Here is a 27,406-nt window from a genome sequence, read left to right on the forward strand (position 1 = left end):
AAGCATCGTGTCAGCGTGAACAAGCAAACATGAACACATCACACTCGATAAGCGCGGATGCTCACTGCAAAATGCTGGACGATGGTGTGAGAAACTGCGGCAGCAGCAGCGAGCAAAGTGACCTTCCTGCGATCTATCGCTTCAGCGCAGAAACAGCGAGAACACAGTGCGCACGATGGTATGAGTGGTCTGCAAATCCCTTTCAAGACACAGTGTGTGCAACTGCGTGCAGCCGAGCAAAGTACACATGTTTTGGCGAAGTAGATGCCGCCTAAACCGTACCAGCTGTTGCGTACTCCAGGGTAGCGTACCGTACTGCTGCCGAGAAGTAGCCGCGCCTGCCTATCGAAGCTCGACCGACATTACTTATTGGGTAGCGTGGCGTTGTCGGCGGGCTGCAGGCATCCGGTAGATCATGGCGACCAAGCAGGGGCGAGACGATTTGCTAGTGCGAAATTTGCACTGTTTATTCAAAGGTAGTTGAAACAAAATAAGAAGAGCATGAAGTATGAAGTATGAAGTCTCCCAAAAGTATATTTCGGAGCCCCTTAAATAGGCTCTCTACAAGTGTGGGCGGGATCTTGCTTCCGTCGATGACACATGACAGGCACGGAGAGAGGGCGCCTCCTCCTGCAATAGCGAGCACGGGGAGGAGAAGTCGATCCTCTTTTCGAAGAATCTGGGGAGAAGGTCGGGTGAATGACCTCTCCGGGGCCGTGGGGTCCGGCCAAGAGAAGGTGAAGGGGATGAGGTAGCACACACGATGCCACGACCATGAGAGGAGAAGAAGAGGTCGCCCGTGGGTTCCGGCTCAGGGGGTAGGGTGAATGACCTGTCGCCATGTAGTGTCAGACGCCAACCCTAACAGCATCTCCGGCGGGAGAGGAAGATCCCGACGTGTAGGGGCCAGCAGCCGCTGTACGAGGGATCGGCATTTCGGTAACAGGATTCCCCGTAGAGGTCACGAACCCTTCGTTCGTAGCAGGTAGATTCCGGGGAGTGGTCATCCGTCCTCGTGGCGCTCTTGTGACTTTTCTCCTTGGTCCGGTCCGGTGAAATTGGTCTTTGCAAGCAGGTCTCGCAACTTTTCGTCTCCTGCGTGGGCAAGCAATCACCCCAGAACAGTGCCGGACCCCCAGCCACAAAGCAGCGAGCACAAGGCCACTCTCCCCCAAGACACACCAGGCTTTCAACAAAAAAAGAAAACCAGCTACACCTTTCCCATTTCCTACGCGCGTCCTCCCCCCCGTAACACTAAAAACAGCCATTTCTTGAAAGCGTTAAGGCGTGGTTATTAAAATCAGCTAACAATCGGCTTCACTTCGGAAAAACATATGAATGCACGGAAACCCGGATGAGCATGAGGCTTTCGATACTCTAGGGGCAACGACTTCAACCGTCGGCATTGCCGTTAAGCTTACCCTTCTTGTTGCGAATATCGAAGGTGTACTGTTGAAGAGCCAAGCTCCAGCGCAAAAGACTACCGTTTTTCGTAGAGATGGACTGCAGCCATGTGAGGGGACAGTGGTCAGTCTCTATGGTGAATCTTGAGCCAGCGATACAGCAAGCTAGTTTCTGTACCACCCAAACTACGCAGGCACATTCCTTTTCTGATGCACTGTATGCTTCCTCACGAACTGAAAGCTTTCTACTGGCGTACAGTACAGGGTGTTCGTTCTCGTCATCTTTCTTTTGACAGAGCACCACCCCCATACCCCTGTCACTGGCACCACACTGAAGAATGAATGGCTTAGAGTAGTCGGGCGCGTTCAACACTGGCTGACTCGTTAGTGCGTTCTTCAGCATACTAAAAGCCTTTTCTTTTGCATCATCCAACTTTACCGTTTGTGGTTCTGTTTTTCTGAGAGCATCCGTTAAAGGACTCGCAATCTCGGAATACCGCGGAATATATCTTTGGTAATAACCCGCCAAGCCAAGGAATGATCTGATGTCCCGCTTGGTGCGTGGTTGCGGGAAGTTGCCTATCGCGGTCAGTTTAACCTCGGAAGGCCGATGATGGCCTTGCCCTATTACATGACCTAGATAAGCTACCTCCGCATGCCCTAGTTGGCATTTGGGAGCCATAACAGTTAAGTTGGCCTCTCGTAGCCGACACAACACGGTTCGCAGGTGTTGCATATGGTCCGCCCATGATGAAGAAAAGATAGCTATGTCATCGAGATAGAAAAGTGCAAAGTCCTCCATTCCTCGTAGCACCTTGTCCATAAGGCTAGAGAAGCAATATGGTGCATTCTTTAATCCCAAACTCAGGACTTTCGGACGAAAGGTTCCCATCGGGGAAATAAATGCTGCAAGCCTGCTTGCCCTCTCGGTCAATGGAACCTGCCAATACCCTCTGACTAAATCGAGCGTAGAGATGAAATTAGCACTGCTCACTTTCTCAAGCCTTTCCTCGATATGCGGTATTGGATAAGTCTGGTCCTTCGTGATTAAATTGAGCCTGCGGTAGTCGATACATGGCCACGGCTCTTTTCCTGGGACCTCAACCAAGATAAGAGGTGAGGTATAATTACTCTCTCCTGGCTCGATTACACCTAGCTCTAACATCTTGTTTATTTCGGCGGTTATGACTTCACGTTGACGAGGCGAAACGCGATAAGCTTTCAAACGAACTGGGTCCGACGAGGTTAACTCGATATCGTGAGCGATCGCAGTTGTCCTGCCCGGTGTATCTGAATATACGTCTTTAAATTCAAACACGAGTTCCCTCAGTTCGGCCCTCTGAATGGGATTCAACTCCGCCTGTTCTACTAACTTATCAATGGTCTCGTCAATGTCTTTTGTTTCCGTCACTGCTGGTAACTCTGGAAAGTCGACAGGCATTTCCTCAGATTGGTTATTCAACGAGGGTTTCTCGATCATTCGCCTTTCCCCAACTTCGAAGCGTCGCGTGCGAGCCGTCCTGTCATCGTAATGCTCAGCATTGTTTTGTGCTTTACGCATTTCCTGCTCAGCAATCATTGTGGCAGGGCTTACGTTTAACAACTTTCTCCTACATTCTGCCTCTCGCAACATTTCAGGCTCCGCTGCTTTCCTGGTTTTTTCATTAGCTGGCGTACTTTCCGCCTCATCCCCTATAGGGCTATCCTGTTCAGTACTGGTTGATGAATCAGCTGTCAAACCTGTTTTCTCCACCACTGGACATTCGTACACTGCCTTGGAACGATTTAGGGCTTGCACTGTTCCCTGACTAAACCCGATTCCCTTGCGTCGTAGCAAATCCTCTGATTTGTTAGAAAACAAATATGGATACTGCGGCAGGAGATGTGCCGAGACAGCGGCTTCAGTGTCCAGTACTCTGAAAGGGCCTTCAATACGAATTTTGGCCACCGGGAGACAAACACTGGAGGCCTCTACGGCTTGCCTTATCGAAGCGCATTCTCCCGTGAACTGGCCTTGCTTTACCTACGACGGATGCACCACGTCCATTGTGGCTGCCGAGTCGCGAAGCACTCTACACGGTTTGCCGTTTACCACGAGGTCTCGAATGTACGGTTCGAGCAAGTTCAGATTCTCTGCGTTACTACTTAGTGACATCAACACTAGTTTGGGATTTCTGCATCCCACGGAGATATGTCCCGCTTGCCGGCAGTTGTAGCAAACTACTGGTTTCTTGGCCTCGAAAGCCTTTTTCTTTTGCTTTTCTGCCCTCTGTTCGGGTGACTCCTTTTCTCCTTCGCTGTCCTCGCCACTACTTTTCCCTGAATCTGAGCTTTCCTTTGTTTTATACCGACTCGACTTTGACCATCGTTTTGGCTTGTCGGGTCTGCATTTATTCATCTCCTCCTTAGGAGCTTCGCTGCCTTCGTCCGCACAGCGAGTTACGTACTTCTCAGCGAGATTGGCCGCTCTCGTGATAGTGTCAACGCCTGGCCTATCCTGAACTCAATGCTTGATGTTTACTGGCAGCCGGCAGTAGAACTGTTCTAAGGCAACGAACTGCATTGTCTTTTCGGCATCGCCGAGTGCACCCTCTTCTCTGACCCATTCCTTCAGGTTTACTTCCAAGGTGTATGCAAAATCTGAATATGACTGACTTTTGGTCTTCTCGACTTCCCTGAACTTTCGCCTGAATGCTTCAGCTGATAGTCTATACTTCTTAAGCAGATTTGCTTTGACTTCATCGAAGTCCTCTGCTTCTTCTTTCCCCATGCGGGCGATAATATCAGCTACCTCACGTGGCAGTAACGTAAGCAAGCGTTGCGGCCACGTGTTTCTCATGAATTTTGCCTTCTCACACGCGAGCTCAAACTGTACCAGAAAAAAACCTATGTCCCCTCCTACTGCGTAGGGTGCCATCAAGTCTGTCATTCTGCGCTCGCTTTCACGTGCCTCTGTGCTAGGTCTTTCGCTATTTTGTGCTTTCAGAAGCTCAATCTCTAGGCGCTTCATTTCGAGGTCACGCTCTTCCTTGGCCTCACGTGCTGCCAGCTCGCGCTCCTCTTTTTCCTCTAGGCGCTGACGCTCTTCTTTGGCCCCTCTTTCTTTAGTGCCCTCTAGGCATTCCGTCAGTTCCTCGTCGTCTGCCCCGGTCGCTTCGATTGCCTCAATGATCTCCGGCTTTCTCTTTGATTCGGCAATTTGGAGGCCCAACTCTTTGGCCAAGCTCAACAATTCCGGCTTCTCTATTGCCTTCAAGTTCATGGCTGCCCTTAGTGCTGCTAAACCTTCACCCTATACAACCTTGACGTACTCAAACTTCCGTCAACAGTTTAAAGAAAAAATCACTGCTATGTACTTTCCAAGAAATACGGAAAAGCCAAGTGATATCTCAGTGAAGAAAAGCCTGCACTCACCATATGCAGTCATGGTCCAGACACCTTCCTTCCGAACGCTGTTGCCAGGACGAAGAGGCTACAATCCTGTAGTTGTCGTCCAAGTTGGGGTCTCCAGGATTCTGTATCCCAATCGCTGCCCGCCAGTTTGTTGCGTACTCCAGGGTAGCGTACCGTACTGCTGCCGAGAAGTAGCGGCGCCTGCCTATCGAAGCTCGACCGACATTACTTATTGGGTAGCGTGGCGTTGTTGGCGGGCTGCAGGCATCCGGTAGATCATGGCGACCAAGCAGGGGCGAGACGATTTGCTAGTGCGGAACTTGCACTGTTTATTCAAAGGGAGTTGAAAGAAAATAAGAAGAGCATGAAGTATGAAGTCTGAAGTATGAAGTCTCCCAAAAGTACATTTCGGAGCCCCTTAAATAGGCTCTCTACAAGTGTGGGCGGGATCTTGCTTCCGTCGATGACACGTGACAGGCACGGAGAGAGGGCCCCTCCTCCTGCAATACCGAGCACGGGGAGGAGAAGTCGATCCTCTTTTCGACGAATCCGGGGAGAAGGTCGGGTGAATGACCTCTCCGGCACCGTGGGGTCCAGCCAAGAGAACGTGTAGGGGATGAGGTAGCACACACGATGCCACGACCATGAGAGGAGGAGAAGAGGTCGCCCGTGGGCTCCGGCTCAGGGGGTAGGGTGAATGACCTGTCGCCACGTGGTGTCAGACGCCAACCGTAACACAGCCTACCGTGCACATATCAGTTAACACGCAATGTTTCCACTTTTCGTCGAGCAATCATGGCAGTAAGTCGGCCCAGAAGAACAACGAGCCTCAGAGATCGGAATGGCCTCCAAGCACAAATGCAAAGGGCACTTGGAAGGGTGAAGCCACATCAACATCAACATCATTTTGGTGTTGTGCCAGAGAGCATTGTGGCCTGTGTTGTGGCATCGTGCAAGCTAGGACTGGCATCATGCCGAAGCTTGGACAAAAACCAGGTGCTCAGTACAGGAGAAAAATTGGACATCACTCATGCCATCGAATGTGGTACGAAGTCGGTGCGGGCATGTGAGTGGAATATACCAGTGACTACAGTGTGTGGCATTTGGAACGCGAAGGAGAAGTTGCTCGGCAGTGCTGCTGCAACCGCAAAAAGATGTCTGCTACGAGGTTTGACTTTTCCAGGTTCAAGTTTTCACCATCGTTGCCTCTGTTATTGCCGAAGTATTGCCTAACGACAGTGATGAGGATGACACAGAAAGCGACAGCACGGGTGATTCAGGCCCGACAGTGGCAGAAGCCTTGTGCGGTTGTTTGCTGAGAAGAGGGGGCTGGTGGAAAAGCTGGCTTGAAGCTGAGGGCAGCTTGAGGCCGCTGTCATCGGTGTCGTCGCTGCTAGGCTGCCGTGGCATCAAACAAAAATAACAGACTTTTGTCACGTGAAGTGAATAAATACTGCATGTTTTTTGCCCTTCATTGCACTCTCCGAGTTCCGTTTTTGACACGTGGGCGATCTCACACTATTTACATGAAGCAGTACTACTGTTTAGTACACACTTTTTCCGAGCTCCGGCCAAGTGCGGTCTAAAGAGGTTTCACTGCATATAGGCAGTAATGTCTATTGTGCTTTCAGAAGCTAAATAAAGTTATTTTGCACCGACAGAATGAGGCTAAAAACTGTTACCTGGTCAGTCTGTCTTGGTATAAGAACAAATAAGAGTTTTGTTTTGTGAGTGGGGGTGCACCTTCTCTGCTGATATGTGTGGTGTGATGAGGTCATCTGTGCCCGATGAGTGGTGCTTGGCTTGGGAACACAGCAGACACATGCCACCCATAAAAAATTATCACCCTTGTGAAATGTGACTAACAACCGAATGGACCAAGTTGAGTTTTTTCCAACAGGATCTCAAAATTTAGGGAAGGTTTTCGAAAGTAAGTTGTACTCGTGTAAGTGCACGACTTGGAAGTGAACTGATCCATTTGTAACGCAATTTAGCTGTGTGCAGTGTCGCAAAGCAAACTAGCAGTGCTGTGTGCAGGCCGAATGCTCTATAACTGGAATGAGCGCTATTTGCAGTTGCTTCTGAATTTCTTGCGAGCAAATAGATTGACGACTCATCACAAAGAATGAGAAGACCGCATCTTCTGCTTGCACCGCTAAACTAAACCATGCTATGAAAATGATATGTCACCTCGTGGTATAACATGTGTCATGATCAACTTCAGACCTTCCAAGGCAGTTATCATTCCTGCTAACATGCCAGCAGACAAAAGTACATTAGCGAGAACATTCCTGCTGCTTAAACCCTTAGTAACACTAATGCTAGGGCAGAAAACTATAAACGGAAAAAAAAAAGCAAATCAAGCTTGAGCATACATCACTATAATTTATCAAAGAGCCTGCTTGAAGGAAGTTCACTCCGCAATTTGAGATGCCAGCAAGATATTAAAAAAAAAATGAAGAAAGCGATGGTCTACTCGCTGGGAATAAAGAAGTCGACCGAAGTGAAGTGCTTCGAACACACCAGTGTAATATCAATAACCTTTTTGAATGTGGAAGTTTCTTATCTGAGTAATTCTCCGATGTGCATCGTCTGCTTCTTTCTAGAAATGATGAAATCATACACTGCTATCTTTCCACCACAATGACACGCATAATAGTGCACAACAAAAATCATTCTCGACATTAGTATTCTTAATTTTTCGGTTTGTGCACGGCAGCATCACGACAATTAGATAACAAAGGTATTCAATGTATGCCATGATAGGACACCCTTTTCACTTTAAAGGGCCCCTCACAAGTCCCATAGCGAATTTTGGTTATATGCTGAAAGTTGTTACGTGTCGTCTAGGGGTCATTCTGCCGCAAAAAAAAAAAAGAAAAAAAATTCAAATCGGCTCATTAATAGCTGAGATACAAATATTTCAGTGCCGCGAACCCATGATTTCAGGAGGCGAGCTCCACTGCATAGCAAGAAGTTCTCCACTCGCCCTGTCTAGCCTCCGCAAGCGAAATTCCTTCCCTGCATTCTCCCATACTAGACCTCGAGGATCGCGTGACACGTATGTCACGGGCTTCGCATTCATTTTCTATATCCGCGCTTTTCTTTTTTTCAGTGCTGCACACGAGCTGTTGTGATTGTCTGGTTTCGCACAGCGCATGATTTTGCATGCTGTGCACAAGGACACATGACTAGCGGCATAATTCATGTGCTACACGAATACTGAGGCAGAACAAGCGGATCCCAGAGCATGATCATGCACTGGAACACGGTAGAAAATGACACAGCTTCGGGGCCTGCGCACGTGACCGCACGACCGTGTGAACAAGCAGACGAAGCGGAAGTACAGCTCTCTTGATTCAGTGCGAAGTAGAACAAAAAACACACAGACATTCCGTTTGTGCGTTTTATTATTTCTATAAACTTCAATTTGTCAATTCAAGCAACAGATCACACAAATAACAGATGGTGCCTGGAATAATTCTCTAAGTCAAGTGTCACCACGAGCGATGCCACAGTGCGGACCAGAGTACGTAGGCACAGCGACACGAGTACGTTACCGTCCAGCTTTCTTTAGAGTTTTCCGCAGTGGGTAGCGACGTAATTCTTTGCAGACACGATCGCTGGCGCGCATTGTATGCTCTGCACTTGTCAGCTCAAAATGGCCAGACCCATGAGGGGCCCTTTAACAAGGGACGCGGCAATTGAAGCCGTCAAATTGGCCAAAATTTTCCATTTTCCTATTTATATATTCTTGCGATCCTCAGACATTCTTTTACCTCGTGGTGAAATATTATAACAAAATACATGGTAGAAATCGAGAAAACAGCCCTTTCCTAGAGCAATGTCATCAAAAACTGCAAAAAAAAAATCGAGCTTCGGAAGGCACCATAGCACCGTGGATAGCTCGGCTATCCAATGATGCAGCGCCGCCATCTTGGCATCATCGTCGAGAGGAGAGATCGGAGCTCAGGATAGCCGCAGCGCCGTATTTTTCCACCAGAAAATAAAACCAGCAAATGCGAGCGGAAAAAGGTAAAAATAGTATCGTGATTGGCCGCAGTGGTCACGTGGGGAACATGTCATGCTCCTATTGGCTGTTGTACATCTGAATTGCTGACAAAATACGTGTGCATTGGCCCAGCAGCAACCTGTGCACTCCGTTTATTGCGCTTGACGATCGTGGCAGCCAAACTACCTTAATGTGCATGTTCTGTGATGAGCCCCAAAGTAAGCAAATTTCGAACGGACCACGCATACACAAAACAACAAACGGCGTGGAGCAGAGGGTGAAAACTACCTGCGGAAGAAGTTGCCGCCCCCAGTGTCGATGACGACCGGCGCACATGGGTAATTGGGAAAGCCTGTCTGCGCGGAGTGCTGATGACGCGACCGTGTGCTATGATGACAACGCAACCATGGGCTCTGTTGATGACCCAACCGTGGGTTGTGTTGATGACACAACTGCGTGCGGTGGTGACGACACAACCGTGGGCTGTGTTGATGATGCAACTGCGTGCGGTGGTGATGACGCGACTGCGTGTGCTGGTGACGACGCAACTGTGAGCTGTGGTGACGATGTGACGGCGTGCGGTGGTGAAGGCACGACCGTGTGTGATCGTTGGGGCAATGTGACATTGGCGAGACCAGATGTATTCACGTCAAGTATTCAGCTGTGGAATTCAGCTCCAATTCTCACGAAAGAAGAGGTTGCACAATGAGAGAAAACAAGAGCAGATGTTTTGAATGCGCTGTCATCTACCTCTGCAACAAAGAGGAAATTTCACCTTTTGAAAGAAAGAGAGTGTGCCGACGACTTGGTTCCCGAGTCTTCATTTTTTATTGTATACAAAGCACTCTTAAAAAAGCTGCTCTCAGCAGCAAGCTGCAAAAGACCAATTCGTGTTGAAACTGGGCCATGTCTTGGGCTTGCAACTAAAATGGAACTGTTGTGTGACGACTGTGGGAGGATAAGCAATAGGTGGTCATCCCAAAGATGTGCTGGCACTCAGCAAATCAACCATATTTAAGTGAACTTTCGTGCACTGAGAGCTGTGCAGTCAGTGGGCAAAAAGCAAGGCAAATTAATTTTATTTTATTTTTTCCCACACGGACGTTTCCCATCGAGGACTGCATCACAAGTCCTATGCAAGGCTGCATAGTCACCCTGCCACTGCCTCAGCAGCCATGACAATAGAGTCCGAAAGTGCACAGAAGGTGCACATGCACGAGATCTACAGGGAACTTGGACGTGCCTCAGGCAACGCTGATGTAATCTATGATGGCACTTGGATGACAAGGGACCACACAAGCCACGTTGGTGTCGGCTGTGTTATTGAATTATATTCTGGCCTTGTCTTAGAACACTGTTTCCTCTCTAATTATTGCCATGGCTGTTCTCTTGGCCCCATGCCTGGAGACAGTATTTACTCAGAGTGGCATGAAGATCAAATGGGCAGTTGCAGGGCAAATGGAAATAATTGCGGTAAAAACCATGTTTCAGCAGTCTCTTCAGAAACACCAGCTCCGTTATACAAGTGTTCTTCGTGATGGGGATAGCCACACTTATATTGCCCTCAGTGAAGACAAAGTGTATGGTTTCATACCCATACAGAAACAAGAGTGTGTAAATCACGTGAAGAAAAGAAGGGGCACTGCTTTGCGCAACCATGTTGAGAAAAACAATAGCAAAGACCGTAAGCTCAGCATGAGTGGAAAAGGCCACCTAAGACAGGGTTTAATTAAAAAACTCACAAACTATTATGGCTGGGCCAAAAAAGCAACCCAAATTATGTGCCTGTTATGGAAAAGGCAATCATGGCTACCTTTCACCATATAACATCGACCAATGATGAGCCGCATCACGAGCACTGTCCCACTCTTGAGGTCTTGGTGCAAGTTTAATTCTGCGGTGGCTCTAAGTCAACCAGCCCCTGCACACAAGATGCAGCTTCCTGCACGTGTTCGAGCAGCACTCCTGTCTATATATAAGCGTCTATCTGCAAGAGTATCTGCAGTACTCCCGTACGGGGCAGAAACCTGGAGGCTTACGAAAAGGGTTCTACTTAAATTGAGGACGACGCAACGAGCTATGGAAAGAATGATAGGTGTAACATTAATGGATAAAAAAAGAGCAGATTGGGTGAGGGAACAAACGCGCGTTAATGACATCTTAGTTGAAATCAAGAAAAATAAATTGGCATGGGCAGGACATGTAATGAGGAGGGTAGATAACCGATGGTCATTAAGGTTTACGGACTGGATTCCAACGGAAGGGAAGCGTAGCAGGGGGCGGCAGAAAGTTAGGTGGGCCGATGAGATTAGGAAGTTTGCAGGGACGACATGACCACAATTAGTATATGACCGGAGTAGTTGGAGAAGTATGGGAGAGGCCTTTGCCCTGCAGTGGGTGTAACCAGGCTGATGATGATGATGATCTGCAAGAGAACTCGAAAGATGCCAGCAAGGCAAAACACAGGATGCCATCGAGTTGCTGAGCAATGTCATTTGGTCACTCCTATCAAAAAACCAGTTTGCCTCCCTCCCGAACGTTTAAAGTGCTGTGGCAGATGCAGTTTGCCGTTTCAATGCTGGCTGTGAAAGAGCAGTGCAAACAATTACGTCGAAACTAGGATACAGTGCAGGATCGTGTTCATTGCAGCGGGCTGCTGAAAAGGATGCACGACGTATCAAAAAGGACACGAAGGTGCACGAAACCGCTGTAAAGGAGCGAAAAATTACCTCAAAATGTAAAGAAAATGTGTCCTCACAGGCAAAGGACTACATTCCAGGCAGGTTTTAGGCGCTCAAAGTAAACATTTTAATGATTCCAGCAAATAAAACTTTGCGCTCCGTTTTCTCAGCTTTCATTTTTTGTGCAGTCGCTTTCGGTCATCCCAGTGCCATTTCACAAGAAATGAAGACAGAATCATTTTGTCTTTTGCACTTAGATTGCGAAACATTGATGAGTGCAATAAAGCTGTCCCCCATTTTCATCTGCACCTCATAAAAAAATTTATAATGGATCTTTTGCAAAGGTCGTTAGTAAGACAATATGAACAGAAAAGTTTTAAAAAGCTTTTGTGCTTATTTTGACATTTAAAAATAAACCAACAGCTTTATCGCACAGAATGGCCCTTTCTGAACATGCTGGTATGAAAATGTTTACAAACTTGAGTGTAATTAATTAATTTGGGGATGACCATTAGAGGATGTCAAGTGTTGCAACTCAAAAACTATTATATAGCTCAAAACTGATTTCAGTGATGATATCAGCATAACAAATCACATCTCCATGCCAAATTTCGTCAATTTGTTCCCTTATATAAAAAAAAAAGTTTTCGTTGACACGTCCCCCTTTAAGCCTGAACCTGAATAAGCTGTTTCTCGATGTGGCCACTAGGTGGCAAGCATTTACTTGGAATCGTAAATAAGCTATTTTACATGCTAGGCAAGGAGCAACAAGTGGCATCACATTTTTTGGGTGTTGCAGAGAATGGTATGGGTAGTGGACAAACTAGCCAAGTGCTCACTCAAGGCATAGGACACAATCCCGTTTGCGATTGTTGCAGAGCTGTTTTATGAATGAGGAACATCAAATGCACCATGGACCACACAGAGGAGACATCTTGTGGTCCATAGTTATAAAAGTGTTGTCTGAGTGGGATGACGATGGGCATTAAGTATAAATACATTTCAATTTTGTCAGAGTAGACTTTGCTGGTTTCGTCTTTTTCATATTGCCAGAATCATAGGCATGCTAAGTTTGGAACAACAGAAAGCTGAGCTAGTTGGTAAGGATTCATAATGCAAAGAAAGGGTAAGGCATGCAGACATGGACACAAGAGAAGTGGACAAAACGCAAGCCGACTATCAACTGAAGGAAGCACTGAAGCGAAAAAAGAAAGACACAAAACTACAACGTAGACTACATGGTGTTCCAAAGGAGACTGAACAGGCAAGTTTCGGGAACTTTTACTGAGCCAATGCGGCCTAAATACAAATAAATATATTGAAATCTGCGACATAATACTGACATACCAACGCTGCAGTTCTGGCATGAAATTAAAACAAGAGCATGACTTTCATTTTCTCATCTAATAATCAACCTCTCATCAAGAAATTAACAAAAATAAGAGTTTTGAAAGGACACTTAATCAGTCCAAATATATATGGAGTCTTTCCTCTTTATTGCCTGTTTATTAAATGCAGGAGGTGCCACTTAAGTAAATTCCAAGTGTCATTCTGTTCCATTTTGGGGTGGGGGGGGGTAAGTGGTTTGAATGCACAAACTCAAAAACAGCAAGAGCGCTGAGAGGTACCTCTGAGTTGCTGGTTGCTGCTGAACCGCTGTGGGGTAGCGAGGCAGGGCTGTCAGGGCTGAAGGCCTCACCAGGAGCCGATGAGGCAACGTGCTGGAGCTGCGGCCGTGACAACAGCTGACTGCCTGTCAGGTACTGCTTCACCTGGCGACGCTTGCTCTGTTCCACGTGGTAGCGGGTTGGGTTCTCCAGCCGCGACTGCACCTGCATTCATTAGCAGATCGACTCATCTCGCTGGTGAGCAGCACTTTCTGGGCAGAGTGCGTGGCTAAAGATTTGCAGTGTTACCTCAGTGTTCCCAAGACCCTGACAGTATATTTGAGGACTAAAGTAACATCATGTCGGACAGCTTGACGCAAAGCAAACGAAATAACAAAAAAAGGCTTCGCAAGCTGCCAAGAGATTGGCTTGGTTTGATTTGCACTGAAACGAGGCCAGCCATCTATAGTCAAACTCGAAGGCAGCTTAAGCATTTCATGAACGATAACTTGAAAGTGAGGGTTTGATATTCTATGATTTCAAGGGTCCTATCATTACAGATATAATAACACTGCTTGTCTACAGAAACTTGACATCTTGCTTATTTTACTGTAACATCACAGTGCTTTTGATACAGTTGGATATTTTAGGGCAGAAAGAGGCTACCTGGAGTTTTTTAAATTTACCCGTGTAATTTAATGTAATAGGGAACGAATCAACTAGTCTCAACAAGTAGCTTCAACAAGGTTTCCACTTGGGCTTGTTGGTTTTCCATCATTAATGTGTGCACAAAGCACAGAGAAAAGAAGGAACACGGTGACATACACAAGGTATGTCACTGTGTTTGAAACCATATTCCTTCTATTTGTCTGTGTTTTAGGCACGGCGCTTTCATAACGGTTTCAACAATCTGAGGTGCTGCAAGGAGTTGCTGTGGCTAGTTCAATGTGGCACCTATCCTTCACAGTCATTTTTTTCCTTTGCAGGCACATTATTTTGTGCCTACTATCAGTCCATCAGCCTAATCTATGTCCACGACTGAACTGCCTTTCCAATTACCTATCATACATCAGATCACTTTTGTCCCATGCCTGCAAGTTAACAATCCAACGACTCCACATTCCTATACTCAGTGGGTACGCTAGCTGGTCATCCGTCAGAGCCATGACCAACCAGTTCATACTGTTCACGCAGGTTCTTCTATCTGCTGCAGCAGCGATGGCCGGCACCCTTCAAGATACAACCGGCAGCGTCACCCCAGCATTCCCCCCTTTCTTGCCCTGTGGAGACTGCGCAAACGGACCACTGCCACACATGGATTATTGAGCAAGCCTTCACCAGAAACCAGCACACTCAACTTCCGTTCCACCCGACTACTTAAACACCCTCCTGCCCCTGGATACGTTCAGTGGGCACGCCAGCTGGTCACCCATCAGAGCCATGACAAACCCATTTGAAGTGTTCACGCAGGTTAGTAACACATATACCTCTGTCAAAACCTCTCATCGCTATCTTGTCTAGCTGGCATACCCTTCCAGTCTTAGTACTGTACGCATGTACGTGAAAAGGTGTTTGCTCTTGTTGCTGCTGCTTAGTGGGGATATTGAACCCAATCCTGAACCCATTACTGAGCAGTTGCTGAGGGAACTTCTTGATGGCCGAAAGAACTTGCAAAAATTGTTCGACGCCATTGAGTCGAAACTTGAGAACATGGAAGCATATAGCAGCCAAATACGCAGAACTTGGAGCACACTTTCAGAACATGCAACGAACAATACACATTCTAGAAAAAAAACTAGTTGATTTAGAAAGGAGCAGACAAAACAAGCTAATAGTATTTGGCTTTAAGGAAGATGCAGACGAAACACTGCATTTGCTATTGACTACCGTTCAGAAGTAATTGTAAAGCATTTAGGTGTTCGAGTACCTCCCATTGAAAGACTGTATAGGATGGGCCATAAGTAGCCAAAGACGCACCGGCCTACCATTCTAAAATTTATGGACCACCAAGAAAAAACAAATGTGCTGAGCAACTGCCACAAGCTCAAAGGGCAAAACATCTCTATTTCGGAAGATTTTTCAGCAGCGACACGGTAGATAAGGAAGCACCTTTGGGACAGCACGGCTAATGACAGGTAAGCAGGTATCAAAGAAGGCTTCAGTACACCAGGATTAATGTTGAAAATCAAACATATTGATGGGACAGCATTCAGATGAATACCTGCAATTTTGCGTCGTCGTCGTCGTCGTCGTCGTCGTCATCATCATCATCATCCTCTTTTATGTCCACTGCAGGACAAAAACCTCTCCCTGTGATCTCCATTACCCCTGTCCTGCACCAACCGATTCCAACCTAGCACCTGCGAATTACCTAATTTGATCGGTCCACCTAGTCTTTGCCGTCCTCGACTGTGTTTCTCTTCTCTTGGTATCCATTCTGTAACCCTAATGGTCCAACAGTTATCTAACCGGCACATTACATGACCTGCCCAGCTCCATTTCTTGCTCTTGATGTCAATTAGAATATCGTCTATACCCGTTTGCTCTCTGATCCAAACCACTCTCTTTCCATCTCTTAACGTTATGCCTAGCGATCTTCGTTCCATCGGTCTTTGCGCAGTCCTTAACTTGTTCTCAAGCTTCTTTGTCAGTCTCCAAGTCTCTGCCCCATATGTCAGCACTGGTACAATGCACTGATTGTACGCCTTCCTTTTCAAAGATAATGCAAAGCTTCCAGTCAGGAGCTGACAATGTCTGCCGTATGCGGTCCAACCCATTATTCTTCTATCAATTTCCTTCTCATGTTCGGGGTTCCCTGTGATTAAATGACCTAGGTAAACATACTCCTTCACAGACTCTAGAGGCTGACTGGCGATCCTGAGCTCTTGCTCCTTTGCCCGGCTATTCATCATTATCTTTGTCTTCTGCATATTAATCTTCAACCCCACTCTAATGCTCTTTCTATTAAGGTCCTCAATCATTTGTTGAAACTCATCTGCATTGTTGCTGAATAAAACAATGTCATCTGCAAACCGAAGGTTGCTGAGATATACGCCGTCGATCCTTACTCTTAAGCCTTCGCAGTTTAATAGCTTGAATACTTCTTCCAAGCACGCAGTGAATAGCATTGGAGAGATTGTGTCTCCCTGTCTGAACCCTTTCTTTATAGGTATCTTCCTGCTTTTTTTTGTGTAGAATAAGGGTAGCTGTAGAACCTCTGTAGATATTTTCCAAGGTATTTACGTAAGCGTTCTGTACTCCTTGATTACCTAATGCCTCTATCACTGCTGGTATCTCTACTGAATCAAATGCTTTTTCGTAATCTGTGAAAGCCGTATAGAGAGATTTATCGTACTCTGCATGTTTTTCTATAACCTGATTAATAACATGGACGGGGTCCATTGTAGAGTATCCCTTTCTGAAGCCAGCCTGTTCCCTTCATTGACTAAAGTCCAGTGTTGCCCTTATTTTGTTGGAGATAATTTTGGTAAATATTTTAATATAATACTGGGAGTAAGCTAACCAGCCTATAATTTTTCAATTCTTTAACGTCGCCCTTTTTGTGGATTAGTATGTTTGCATTCTTCCAGTTTTCTGGGACCCTTGCAGTCGATAGACACTTCGTATAGAGAGCCGCCAGTTTTCCTAGCATTATGCCTCCTCCATTTTCGATTAAATCAACTGTTATTCCATCCTCTCCTGTAGCTTTTCCCCATTCCAAGCCTTGCAAAGGCCCTTCTGACCTCATCTCTAGTTATAGGAAGAGTTTCTGTGTACTGTTCATTATTGTTTTGAGTAGAGTACTCCTGGGTCACCTGCGTACTGTACAGGTCAGTATAGAATTCTTCCGCTGCTTTTATTATACCTTCGAGATTGCTGATGATATTGTTACGTGAAGCTGAAGCCGAATACTATTTACAATTTATCTACAGGTAAGCTTACGGAGGCCAAAATGGTGACGCTATATCAAACCGGCACACACGTCGACTTCGTCCTCCTCAGTGCAGCCAGACTGTGACAGCTGTTCCGTAGCATCACCCCCGGCTGTAGAAGCACTGTCCCGCTGCTTAATCTACACATCCGCAGTGAAAGGTATGCGGTAGGGTTTTAGTCTTGCCATGTGAACGATGTCACTTGCAGCTGACGATGATGCTGAGAGATCGGCGGGGATGATTTTATACGTCACATCGGTCACTTGTCGTACGACACGATAAGGGCCAGTGTAGCGCAACAGCAGCTTTTCAGAAAGGCCCACACGGCGAACGGGTGACCAGAGAAGCACCAGAGAACCCGGAGAAAAGTGCACGTCCCGATGGTGGCAATCATAGAGGCATCTCTGATGCTCCTGTGAGGCCTCGAGACGGGAGCGGGCGAGCTGGTACATGCAGTCGGCGTGTGCGATCGCGTCGCGGGCGTATTCAGTGGCGGAACGTGTGGCCGAGGGCAGCAAAGTGTCCAAGGGCAACACGGGTTCTCGGCCATATAGGAGATAGAACGGTGAATAGCCGGCGGTGTCATGACGCGATGAATTATACGCGAACGTCATATATGGTAAGTGAAGATCCCAATCGTGGTAGTCGGTCGCAACGTACTTGGAAAGCATGTCGGTGATGGTCCGGTTGAAGCGCTCCGTGAGGCCGTTGGTCTGGGGGTGGTAGGACGTGCTGAACTTGTGCTTTGTCGAGCAGGAGCGGAGGATGTCCTCGACGACTGCTGACAGAAAGCTGCGGCAATGGTCAGTGAGTAATTGGCGCGGAGAACCGTGCACTAAAATGATGTCATAGAGCAGAAAGTCAGCAACGTCACTAGCGCAACTTGTCGGGAGGGCTCTGGTGATTGCGTACCGCGTAGCATAATCAGTAGCGACGGCGACCCATTTATTTCCAGAGCCCGGGAGAGGAAATGGTCCAAGAAGGTCTAGACCAACATGGAAAAAGGGTTCGGGTGGGATGTCGATCGGCTGGAGACATCCAGCTGGAGGTGAGGTGTGGAGGGCTTCTTCCGGCACTGACAGGGCTTACATGCGGCAACATAGTGCCGCACAGAGCGGGCGAGACCCGGCCAAAAGAATCGAAGGCGTACACGGTCGTATGTGCGCGAGACGCCCAAGTGTCCAGCCAAGGGAGCATCGTGAGGTTGCTGGAGGACAGTCGAATGCAGCTGCGATGGAATGACAAGCAGAAGGTCAAGGCCGTGTGAATCGAGATTGCGGCGGTATAATGTCTCCTCCTTAAGGAGAAACATCCGGAGAGAGGCGTCGCCAGGAGTTGACTCCAGACGGTCGATGAGGGCGCGTAATGAAGGATCGCGCCGTTGCCCGTTGCCGATCTGAAGCAACTGGGACACAGAGAAAACGCAAGCGATGGCGTCCGCATCAGCCAATTTGTCGACGGGATAGCGGGACAAACAATAGGCATCCTGGTGCAAGCGTCCCGTCTTATATACCACGGAGAAGGTATATTCTTGCAGGCGTAACGCCCAGCGAGCGAGTCGTCCCGTGGGGTCCTTGAGCAAGGATAGCCAGCAGAGAGTGTGGTGATCAGTGATGACACAGAAGGGGCGTCCGTACAAGTATGGACGAAATTTCGCAACAGCCCACACAAGAGCGAGGCACTCGCGCTCTGTGATTGAATAATTGCGTTCGGCGGGTGATAGAAGTCGGCTGGCGTAGGCTATAACGCGATCATGTCCACGCTGGCGCTGTGCTAACACTGCTCCTATGCCGTGACCACTGGCATCAGTTAGAACTTCCGTTGAGACAGACGGGTCAAAGTGGGCCAAAATTGGAGGCGTGGTAAGGAGAGTAGTCAGCTGCGAGAAAGATTCGGCATGGTCAGGACCCCAAGAAAAAGGAGCGTCTTTCTTCAGAGGTCGGTAAGGGGACGTGCAATGGTCGTAAAATCCTTCACAAAGCGTCGGAAATAAGAGCACAGCCCTAAGAAACTACGAACGTCCTTGGTAGACTTAGGAACAGGAAAATTCGTAACGGCGCGAATTTTGTCCGGATCGGGTCGCACGCCTCTGGCGTCTACGAGGTGTCCAAGGACGGCGATTTGGCAGCGAGCGAAATGACATTTTGACAAGTTCAACTGGAGACCAGCACGGCGGAACACGTCAAGAATCGCTGAAAGACGGTCAAGATGCGTGTCGAATGTGGGCGAATAAATGATGACAACGTCCAGATAGCACAAACAGGTGGACCACTTGAACCCCTGAAGCAGAGTCCATCATTCGTTCGAAGGTGGCAGGCGCGTTAGAGACCAAAAGGCATCACCTTGAACTGATAAAGGCCCTCAGGGGTAACAAATGCAGTCTTGTCTCGGTCCATGTTATTGACGGATATCTGCCAGTAGCCGGACTGTAAGTCGATAGAAGAAAAATAGGTGGCACCGTACAGGCAGTCTAGAGCGTCATCAGTACGTGGCAAAGAGTACACGTCCTTTTTTGTGATTTTGTTCAGGTGGTGATAATCTACACAAAAGCACCACGTTCCATCCTTCTTTTTGACAAGTACGACGGCAGATGCCCACGGACTACAGGAAGGCTCGATAAGGTCCTTTGCAAGCATTTTTGTGACTTCCTGTTGGATAACAGCTCGTTCCGACGCAGAAACACGGTTTGGATGTCGGTGAATAGGGCTCGCATCGCCAGTATTTATGCAATGGGTCACGACGGACGTTTGACCTAAGGGTCTATTGCAAAGTCAAAAATGTCGCGATAGCCTTCAATAACGCGGCAAAGAGCTTCAGCTTGAGCAGGTGTAAGGTCAGAGGAGACCATCTTCTTAATGTCGATGTCAGTACTGTGCGATGACATCACTGTATGAGCTGAGCTGTAACGATCTTCCACTGTGGATGGCTCGACCTCATCATCCTGCAAAGCGCGAATTATAGCCAAGGAGATCCCCTGAGGCAGAACTTGCGCGGTTAGCGTGAAATTGACAAGTAGAAGGCAGGTGCAGTTGCCAGTAATTTTCAGCACAGTGTGCAGCATGGTAACACCATGTGTAAGCATAACGGCCGGAATTGGTGCGGCCACGTAATTGCCGTCAGGTACAGCTGGAGAGGACAACAAGTCGACGTGTGTCACAGAGTGAGGTGGTAGGCGAATAAAATCTATGCAGCTAAGATGGCTTGGAGGCGGGTCCACAGGGTCGGCAAGGAGAGGCAAGTCAAGGCGAAGTGAGCCGGCCGAACAGTCAATGAGGGCAGAATAATGGGCAAGAAAATCCAGATTGAGAATGAGTTTGTGAGGGCAATGCTCAATGACGGTGAAGAGAACGGCGGTGTATCTCTCAGCAATGGTGAGTCGGGCAGAACAGATGCCAACAATAGCGACAGTCCCTCCGTAGGCGACTTTTACAACTCGGTTCGGGGCAGGCGTCAGAACTTTCTTGAGCCGACGGCGAAGAGCAGCACTCATAATGGACACGTGCGCCTTGGTGTCAATCAACGCATACACAGGAACATTGTCGACGAGAATGTCCAAAAGATTCTTGTTCGTGGGTAAGGTGAAGCGAGGATTTCGTGCCAATGTCGTCAATGCAGCTTCACCTCCAGAAGCTGCACTGTCTAGTTTTCCGGTCGGGGGTGCGGCAAGTAGGTCGGAGAAGGAGCACGGCGTGACGGGGACGAGCGAGATTGGCAGCGGGAGGGAGAAGGCGAGCGGGAGTAGCGGGGTCGTGTCAAAGGTGTCGCAGGGTCAGATGATGGAGCGGACATAGAAGGGGCGAAGGAAAAGGATGCGCTAGAGGGGCGAGGGAGGTAATCAGGATAATAGCGCGTCGAAGAAGTCCAGCGGCTGCGGCAGTGGCGAGCGACAGGTCCAATGCGTCGGCACTTAAAACAAATCGGCTTGTCGTCCACGGTTCGCCATTCGGAGGGGTTGCACTGTCCATAAGGAGAGTAAGAAGAGCGCGGTGGGGACGTGCGTGGAGACAAAGGTTCCGAGCGCACGGAACGACTGGATTGCACGCCGACGTTGGACAACTCTTGACGGTCGACGGCCTGGATCAAGGAGATTGTCACCGGAGAATGATCAGGTAACGGGAATGAAGGGGCTGCCGGTTGTGCCGCTTCGACCTCACGACGAATGATACGGGTCAAGTTGTCACATCGCGACAGCTGGTGGAAGAGGTCGTCACAGGATGACGTAGCAGCTGTGTTGGGAAGTCGCATGATGTGCTGGGATACCCGGCGGCTTTTAGCATGCTCGAGACGGCGGCACTCCTTGAGGATGGTATAGATGCTGGTGACGTTCGTAAACACCAGTAAATTGAAGGCGTCGTCAGCAATGCCTTTAAAGACGTGATTAACCTTATCGTCCTCAGTCATGTTCGGGTCAGCCTTTGCACAAAGGGCCAACACGTCGAGAATGTACGGCACGGACTCAGTCGACGTCTGTACACGTGTGGCGCGGGCTTTCTTGGCGTTGACTTGTCGACCAAACGGATTGCCAAAAAGGTCGCATAGCTTGTCTTTGAAGAGATCCGAGCTCGAGATCTCCTCTTCGCGAGTCTGGAACCATGCCATTGGAGCTCCGTCGAGGTAGAAAAGTATGTTGGCAAGCATAATAGTCAGATCCCACCTGTGACTGGTGCTGACACGTCCGTATAAGCAGCGCCAGTCGTCAACATCAGGACTGCCGACTCCGTTGAAAACACCAGGATCCCGAGGTGGGGAAACGGCAACGTAGGTCGGGGCAGCAGGCGGAGACGCTTGCGTAGATGAAGTGCCGCCAGCAGGAGCCGAAGTTGCATTGTCGCCGTTGCGACCGCTGCGAAGCTCCATGACAGGTACGGGGAACGTCCACCTCCACCAAATTAATGTTACGTGAAGCTGAAGCCGAATAATATTTACAATTTATTTACAGGTAAGCTCACGGAGGCCAAAATGGCGACACTATATCAAACCGGCACACATGTCGTCTTCATCCTCCTCAGTGCAGCCACAATGTGGCGGCTGTTCCGTAGCAATACACTGAACTCTCACTTGAGTGAACTTCGAGGGACCGAAGGAAATAGTTCACTTAACTGAAAGTTCACTAAACTGAATATTCACTAGACCAACATAAGACATGGCATACAGAGTCAAAAGTTTGAAGTGCAATTCATGGAGAAACAGAGATGGCATCCATAGTGTTAGAAATGTGTGAAATGGAATTTGTACATATCAACAAGTACAATGTTCATAACAGTTATAATGCTGCCTTTCTCACTTAGAAAAAAAGAAAGCTGTAATCTTCTTCTGCACTTGTACTTTTAAAGCACAGGAAGTAACAAAACTGTCCAAAGTGTCAATGTTTTTGTACACTTCTTCTGGCACAGCTTGCTGTTGAGACACAGTCTCCTGACTTTCCAATGTACAGGTGCCCCCAGAATAATTCGGAACGTCGGACACGCAGCTGCTCGTCGGCGGAGCGCGCCGGCGGATAAATACAGGCAAGGTCTGCGCATGCGCAGTTTCCCTAGCGAGCAAGTTTCGCTCCCTAGTGTTTCTAGATTGGCGTTGTCTTGCTCCAAAAAGGTAGCGCTAGGTGCCCTTTAGCATTGTGCAGGGGGGGCTGGGCGAATGAATGTCTGTAGCGCAGCATGCACCATAATCTATAAATAAAGGCTTGTGGACGCCGTGCAGCGTATTCTCGCCATGGTCTGCATTCCGTGTGGGAGATAATAGCAATGCTTTGCGTGATTACGTGCTAGTGAGGCGGCTTGGCTACAACGACCTCGCTGCCCTATTTTTTCAACCGTGTTAGCCTGTCCTGCGAAGTATTAGTTCTTAATAAATTATCTCCCGCTCCGTGGTACTAATGGCTTCGTAAAACGAGGACAATTTCCACTTATACATGACCCCTCTTAAAGGGTGTGCTGCGATAGTGGCAATAAAAAGAGTTTACAAAATGAAATAACGCGGCACGTTCCTCAAGGCCAGTTTCATGCACAGGAGGCCACCTCATTCCTTTTCCTCATGGGAGGCCGCTCTTCGGGCCACTTGCTCGCATGACCAGCTCTGGCTGGTGGACCGTGCTTGCCTAGAGATGTCCGCCAGGGGGCTCCCGGACGTCTAGGGGCCCAACCACATTTAAATAGATCCAGTAAAGTTTTATCCATCCATCCATCCATTCGAAGGGCACCTTAATGAACTCTTCACGAGTCATTTATTGGTGCACCACATTACGTGGTTCGCATATATTGTGCGCCAATCAATCACGGAAACTGGATCATTGGAAGCGAGTATTCTTACGTATTGATCGAGTGTCGGCGTTTGTTGGTGTAGATATTCATTTTCATACTCATTTTATTTTGCTCAGAGGGGATATACAATGATAATCAAGGGTAGGCTGTGTGAGCTGAATGAAAAAAATATAGTAAGGAGAACATAGTAAATATAAATAACAGGAAGAACACTGGGTTCATTTTTTTCACAGAAAACAAAAAGAATCGAAACGTAACTTTGTTTCGTCTAAAGCGCTTGTCATGTTCTGCTATCAACATCTGGCGATGTCCACGCGAAGCGCAGCTTGTAGGCAGCGTGGAATTGACTCGCAGAGCGCATCTACGAAGTCCCTCCTCTCACCAAAGCCCTTCCACTCGCGCGTTATGGCGAGCCAGAGCTCGTCGGCACTTGCCCCTCCAAGATTCAGCTTCGATAAACTTTCCTTCATCGTGCCCCACACGTTCATAACATTGTAGTCTGCACCTTTCGGAGGCAAGTAAAGAACGCGAACACCACATTTTTAAGAAGTTTTTCCACAGCTCTGGCCATGTGCACCGGCTGAGGTCTTGTTGGAACAAGTAGCAGCCATCTTTAAATGGCCTGTCAAGAGCGTATGGCAATAGGTGGAAGTCCTGAATTTCGCTGTAAACTTCAACTGTGAACAATGGGGACAGCCGGATTATCGGACCGAGGCCCTCTTTGCTAATTGCTCCCCAAACGTTGAGGGCAGAGTGGCCGCTGTTGTAGATCTCGGAAACATACTCAGGCTCATATCTACACGAAAAGGAGGCAATGGATAATGGTCTTTTCAGATGAAAGACCTCTTGCGCGTCCGAAGAATTTGTGCTTAGAAGGTCAGAATGAAAAGGAAAATACCTGCAGTTGTATGGTCTCCATACCCGGCGCTCTTAATCCCATCTAGATGAAAATGTCGATTCATCTGAGAATATGACTTCCTTCCATTCTTCACAGTCGTCCAGCGCTCATATGCCCTGCCAAACTCAAGGCGCCGGCGTTTTTGGCACTCCGTAATGTGTGGCTTTTGTGCTGCGACAAATCCACGAAGACCAGCCTCTTGCATGGGCCTTCTAATTGTTTCCTCACTGGCTTGCAGGTTGAGGGCTGTCTTGATCTGGCGGGTGCTCTAAAAAGGATCGGCAACGGCTGCAGCAACAATCAGAAGGTCAGACTCTTGCAACATGCATTGGTGTCCCGATCGTGCTGCATCTTTGAGTCGGCCATCTTCATCCCTGTATGCTTGGATTATTCGGTTGACCGCACTTATAGATTTTCCTGTGAGGCGGCATATCTCACGTTGAGGTATATCTTGTGAACTGAGCTTAATTATATTTCTCCGCACATTCATCGGCACTTTTTTCGGCATGTTGCCTCGATTGTAATAGGGCGGAATTCGCGTAACTGTCATTGTTTAAATATGTTCGTATCTCTTTATCAATCGAGCCGCCGATATCATTACGGTTGCATCAGACGCAAACGCCGCCCTTCGCCAGCGCTAGTCACGGTCACCTACCATAAATACTTTGAGCAAATGATAAATACGGCCCACATGAAAAATGAAAAACAAAGGCGCCCAAGCACCCGACCATGCAGACACGAGCGCTTATGCTCCAACGCGAGTGCATGCGCAGACACAGCTTGTCACGGACACCATCGGACCAGCCCCCTTGACAAAACGTTAAGGGGCACCTAGGGCTACCGTTTTGGAGCAACGCAACCCAAACTAGATGCACTAGGGAGCCAACCCTGCTCGCTAGGGAGACCGCACACGCGCAGACCATGGTACTACTTTTTCCACGGGCGCGCTCCGTCGGCGAGCGGCCGCGTGTGTTGCGTTCCGAATTATTCTGAGAGCGCCTGTACCTTACAACTTCAGCTAGAGTTAAAGGGCTTGAAACTGGCTCGGCAGTTGCCTATTCTTCTAAATAAACAGACGACGACCATGCCACGACAATCCGGTCGGAAAAAAACACACACCACGTGGTTTGTGGTGCGAGAGATCGCCGCGTTTCTCTGGCGGCGTTGTAAGCGCCAGCGATGTTACTTTGTTCATGGCCTCCAAGATTACATGCTTGCTCGTTTTGTGCGGGCGATCTCGGAGGCCATGCCTCGTTGCCGTTCGTTTTATGCGCCGCCGCTTTGCCACAGGGGCACTGTAGCGCCAGCGACATTACATTGCCGCTGGAGCGGCGGTTTGATGAGGGCGGGCACCGGTTCTGATCGTAAAAATAAGCCTTGGTCCTCTGAGCGAGTTCGTTAAACTGAAATATTAACTGTTCCGAAATTCGTTTAAGTGAAACATTTTTGCATAGGATCTATAAGAAAACTGCCGGGATTTTTAAAAAGTTCGTTATTCTGAAATATTCGATAAATCGACGTTCGTACAACTGAGAGTTTACTGTATTACCCTGCTTATCTTTCAGTGCATATATCTTGGTTTGTCCTATGTTAAGTTTCAGGCTGCGTCCATTTCTTACGGCTTTTTCAGTCTTTCTTACATTACAGATTCGAATATCGCTTATTTTTGCCTTGTTGATCAGTTTTGACAGTTCCTTCTATCTTATTTCTTGAGTTGGACACTTTCATTCTTTGTCGTTTCTTTATTAGGCCCTTTGTTACTTGGGAGAGTTTGCTACTGGTTGCCTTGGTGCCGTGCCTCCCACTTCTATTGTTGCCTCTTTAGGCAGCCTAGTTACAGTTTCATTCATTAGCTATGTGTCATCATCATCTCTCTATTCTAAGGCTGCCTATTTGTTCGCAAGTACCAGCCTAAGATTGTCTGTGTTTACCCTTACTGCCGCTAAGTTGACCTGTTCTTTCTTGACCAATTTTGCTCTTTCTCCCTTCAAATTGAGGTGAATCCTGGCCCTCACTAGCCTATGATCACTGCACTTTACCCTACCTATCACTTCTACATGCTGCACTATGATGGGATCAGCAGAAAGTATGAAGTCAATTTCATTTCTTGTTTCATTATTAGGGCTTTTCCAGGCCCACTTTCTGTTGCTATGTTTCCTGAAAAAGGTGTTAATTATTTGAAGCTTATTTCTTTCTGCGAATTCTACCAGTATCTGTCCTCTAGTGTTCTTAGAGTCGATGCCGTAGTTACCAATTGCTTGTTCACCAGCCTGTTTTTTCCCCACTTTTGTATTCAAGTCGCCGATTACTACAGTATACTGAGTTTGCACTCTTCTCATCGCTAATTCAACATCATCATAAGACTGGTCTGCTTCCTCATCATCATAACTGTATGTTGGAGCGTACGCTTGTACTACCTTTAATATATACCTCTTATTAAGTTTGATTACGACTACAGTTACCCTCTCATTAATGCTGTAGAATTCGTCAATGTTGCCCGCTATGTCCTTATGTATTAGGAATTATACCCCGTATTGCTTCTTATCTGGGAGACTTTTATAGCAGAGGACATGTCCGTTATCCAGCAATGTATAAGCTTCACCAGTTCTTCTAATCTCACTAAGGCCGATGATATACCAAACAATGTCTGATAGTTCCTCAAAGAGTCGTGCTAAGCTAGCCTCACTCGAGAGGGTTTGGGTGTTAAACGTGCGTCAAGAAAGCCCTAGAAGACCGCAATGACCCCGCTTTTGTGTTAAAAAAGAAAAACGAGTTTCAGTGTCTCAGCATAAAAGGCCAGATTACTGTAAACAAAGCCATCAAATTACAGAGCATCGTAACTGCCCATAAGCCCCATGTTCTAATAATAACAGAAACCTGGTTGCATAGGGATATCACCGACTCTGAAATAACACCTCATGGTTAGGGAATTTACAGACGTGACAAGGATTCCCATGGTGGCAGCGTTGCAAACCTCTTACAAGGAACATTGAGTGTTGCTAGGCTGCCTGGTATTATAGGAGTTGAATGTGTTGCGGAATTTTTCTTAATGTGTGCAATCTAATCATATGAGGGTTCTATCGGCCTCCAAATTGCAACACCACCTTCTTCGAAAACCTTAATGAGTTGTTGTACACCTATAGCAATAAGCGCTGCAGTATGCTTCTGGTAAATGATTTTAATGTTCCATCTGTAAACTGGAGTAACGATTTCCCTGACT

At 47.7% G+C, this 27,406-nt stretch overlaps 1 protein-coding gene across 3 annotated transcripts in view; it reads right to left on the minus strand.

Annotated features, from left to right (window-relative positions):
• Nucleotides 1-27,406, minus strand: part of Mitf (transcription factor Mitf) — a 352,829-nt gene that overhangs the window by 220,298 nt on the left and 105,125 nt on the right. For all 3 annotated transcript variants that reach the window (XM_075694792.1, XM_075694795.1, XM_075694794.1), the window contains exon 3: nt 13,118-13,321. In XM_075694792.1, the coding sequence (XP_075550907.1) occupies nt 13,118-13,321 (204 nt within the window). The remainder of the gene's footprint in view (nt 1-13,117; nt 13,322-27,406) is intronic.

Source organism: Dermacentor variabilis, chromosome 6 (genome assembly GCF_050947875.1).
Source record: "Dermacentor variabilis isolate Ectoservices chromosome 6, ASM5094787v1, whole genome shotgun sequence".
NCBI classification, from domain to species: Eukaryota; Metazoa; Arthropoda; class Arachnida; order Ixodida; family Ixodidae; genus Dermacentor; species Dermacentor variabilis.